Source organism: Myotis brandtii, unplaced genomic scaffold, assembly GCF_000412655.1.
Source record: "Myotis brandtii unplaced genomic scaffold, ASM41265v1 scaffold105, whole genome shotgun sequence".
NCBI classification, from domain to species: domain Eukaryota; kingdom Metazoa; phylum Chordata; class Mammalia; order Chiroptera; family Vespertilionidae; genus Myotis; species Myotis brandtii.
In genome coordinates, this window is record NW_005353538.1 from 9,988,115 (window position 1) to 9,991,639 (window position 3,525).

Sequence of the window (3,525 nt, forward strand, 5' to 3'; positions counted from 1 at the left end):
GGCCGCCATCTTGGTTTGGTTAATTTGCATATAGTTGCTCTGATTGGCTGGTGGGCGTGGCTTAAGGCATAGCAAAGGCATGGTCAATTTGCATGTTTGTCTTTTATTAGTGTAGATAACTTTAACTTGTCATCTCACAACAGGTGTTACTATTTTTGTTTAAATCATCAAATTTTCCTTTAAAGAGTGTTTTTTAAAAGAAAATGTGTACTTAATTGTCCTTGTAGTTACCATTTCCAGTATTTCCATTCTTTTCTGTGGACCTATATTTTTATATGGTATCATTTTCTTCTGCTGACTGACTTCCATTAACATTTCTTATAGTGCAGTTCTGCTGGTGATGGGATATTTCAGCTTCTGTATGGCTGAAAAGTCTTTACATTGCCTTTGTTTATGAAAAATAATTTTATGTTTACTGGACTTAGAATTTTAGGATGACTTTCTTTGTCTTTCACTGCTGTTTTCTAGCATGAATTGTTTCTGATAATTAACCTGCTACACTCTTTACTCTTTTTCTCTACATATAGCTTGTTTCTTTTTTCTCTTCACTTTTTTGCCAATAGTTTAGACTAATATGAGTCTGTTGTATTTACTCTACATTTTTAATACTTGAGGTTTGTTACCCTTCTTTAATCGATAGATTTATAGATTTTATTACATTTGGAGAAAATTTGGCTATTATTTCTTCAAATATTATTTTGTTCCTTCCCCTTTGGGATTTCTATGTAACATAGGCCTTTTCAATTGATCTCACAGTTCACTGATGCTTTGTTTATTTTTTAATTGTATTTTTGTTGTTTGCTGTGCTTCATCTTGTATAGTTTCTTCAAGTTCATTATTTTTTATTTTTATAATATCTAATCAGCTAATAATCTAATCAATGTATTTTTCAGCTTACACATTCTAGTTTATTTCAAAATACAATTTGGATTTTTTAATATCTTCCATTCCTCTGCTTAATTATTAGATATATTTAATATTATTTATTGTCCTTCTTGTCAATCTTAGTATCTGTGCTAGTTATGATTCAGTTTTTTTGTTTTTCTTTGTTTTGTTTTTTTGATAGCAGAGGATGGTTTCGATCCATATGATTTAGTTTTGATTATTCTGCTGATAGTGTGTTTTATTTTTCTGATTCTTTACATCCCTGGTAATTTTTATTGGATGTCATATATTTGGAAATTTATATTTTCAAGTGCTTTTGTATATATTCTTGGGGACATTTTGATCTTGTGTGTTGGTTTTTGATCTGTTGGGAAGAACTGGAGAATTATTTATTTCAGAGTCCTTGATTCCCTACAACTTAGGTAAGACCCTTCTGAGTAGTTTGCAGGCAAATTATGATATTTTTCCAGTCTGGCTCGTGGCCATAGGTGCTATTCCTGGCTTTGTATGGGTACCATAGTATTTTTCCCTGTAGTTCCTTAGGATAGCTATTTCCTCTGACTCAGCAGTTCACACACACACACACACACACACACACACTGGGCATACTCTGCTAAATACATCACGGGGACCCTCTGAAGGTCTCCAGAGTTCTCTCTTTGTGTAGGTCTCTCTTATTTGGTATTCTGTTCTGTGAACTCTAGCCATCTTGTTCTCCCTGGATTGTTAGTTCTCTCTCTTCAATTGTGGGAGTCCACCAGGCTCTGTCTTATTTCTGCCTCCATGTGCAGTAGCCTGGAAACTCACTCAAGATAGTAAGTTGACATGTGTAAGTAAATATTATTCCCTACCACATGTTATCCCCATAGGTCATATTCATTTTCTATAATGTTCTGTATTTAATATTTTTTATCTCATCCTTGTCTCCCATGTTTTTAATATTTTGAATATTAACATATATTAACTTTCTTTGTCTACTAGAGCTTAGTACTTTGGAAATAATTAAAAACAAGGTGTGCTACGGTGTGAATAATATTCTATCATTTGTGTAAAATATGCAGCTGGGTTATTTCTTCTATAATTTTTTTACTTCTATGAATAAATGAATACTGTAACAGATAATATGCTACTTACCATCACAAATATTTTTGTCAGGTGATAACTCCTAGAATATTCTTGAATATAATTTATAAGTTGTGTGATGAAGAGAGAACCACTTGCTCTTCTCCAAGAAACATTATCTGTGAATAAAGGAAATGCTAAATTTTGAGTTGCAGCCTTCATCCTTAAAAAAAAAGGTCATAAATCGCAAATACCTCCAGACAGACCTATGCATGTAGGAAAAATAAAGACTTAGATTTCTGGGCTTGGCTTTATATACAAAGTGACATGGTGGACTTAGATTGAACCATAAACGACATCATGCAAGGGTTATAGCATGAGAAAATAGAGTTCCAGAACCACAGTTCTATGCTTAAAAATCTAAAATCAATATGTTTAGATCTTATTTCCCAGCAAATATTTTCTCACTTAATCTTAATTTTTTTAAGGCCTAAGAGCTACAAATTGAAGAAACAATTATTGAACCCACATCTGTCTGGCTCAGAAGATGCTTCAATACTACACCATGAATGCCCTCTTCCAATAAAAGGCCAGCCAGCAGGAAACCCAAGGATGCTCTCTCTCAGTTAATACTTGGTGATGGTGATTCAATTCCTAGGTCAGTCATGCAGGGTCAGACACAGCTTTTGCTAAGATGTCTGTATTCTGATATTTCAGTAGGCCATGCCTGGGCACAAAAGTCTACATGTTTCTGACTCTGGAGGGGTCCAAATGTTTAAATAATATAGTTTTTATTTTGTTCTTTGTCAAGTTTGCTAAAATAGCCTAAACTTTATACTCAAATAAACTTGGGTTCATATCTGAGTACTACTAGTTGTTCATGCAATTGTTATGATTTTTGTGAGCTTTAGATTTCTTTTTTTGGGTGAATGAAATAATAATATTTAGCTGATAGAGATGTGCTAGAATATATCTATGCCTATATCTATCTCTATCTATATCACCTATATCATCTATAAATATATATAATCTAATCTATAGATATAGATATATAGATATACATGTTTTAATAAATTAAATAAAACATCGTAAATAAGAATAAGATTTTGCTTCAACATTTTAGAAATTCTATCTGCTTTTGTACAGGCCTGAGAATTCTCTTCTTTCTACTTATACTATCTTCTTTTTTAAACTATACCACCTTAAATATGATGATTTTGGGAATTCATTTTTTAAAATAATTTCTTTTATTGTCTAAAGTTTTACATATGTCTCTTTTTTCCCCAATTGACCACCCCTCCAGCCATTCCCACCCTGGGCAAGCCCCCACTGCCCCAGTGTCTGTGTTCATTGGTTATGCTCATATGCATGCATACAAGTCCTTTGGTTGCTCTCTAAACACCACCCATCCCCTGCCCTTCAATTATGTTGATCAGTACATCCCATGTATGAGTGAGATCATGTGATAATTATCTTTCTCCGACTGGCTTATTTCACTTAGCATAATGTTCTCCAGTTCCATCCATGCTGTTGTAAATGGTAAAAGTTCCTTCTTTTTTATAGCGGTGTAGTATTCCA

At 33.2% G+C, this 3,525-nt stretch overlaps 1 protein-coding gene across 1 annotated transcript in view; it reads right to left on the reverse strand.

The window, feature by feature from the left end:
- Nucleotides 1-3,525, reverse strand: part of LOC106726185 (caspase-13-like) — a 17,264-nt gene that overhangs the window by 10,971 nt on the left and 2,768 nt on the right. The window contains exon 3 of the mRNA XM_014540154.1: nt 2,020-2,126. Within this exon, the coding sequence (XP_014395640.1) occupies nt 2,020-2,126 (107 nt within the window). The remainder of the gene's footprint in view (nt 1-2,019; nt 2,127-3,525) is intronic.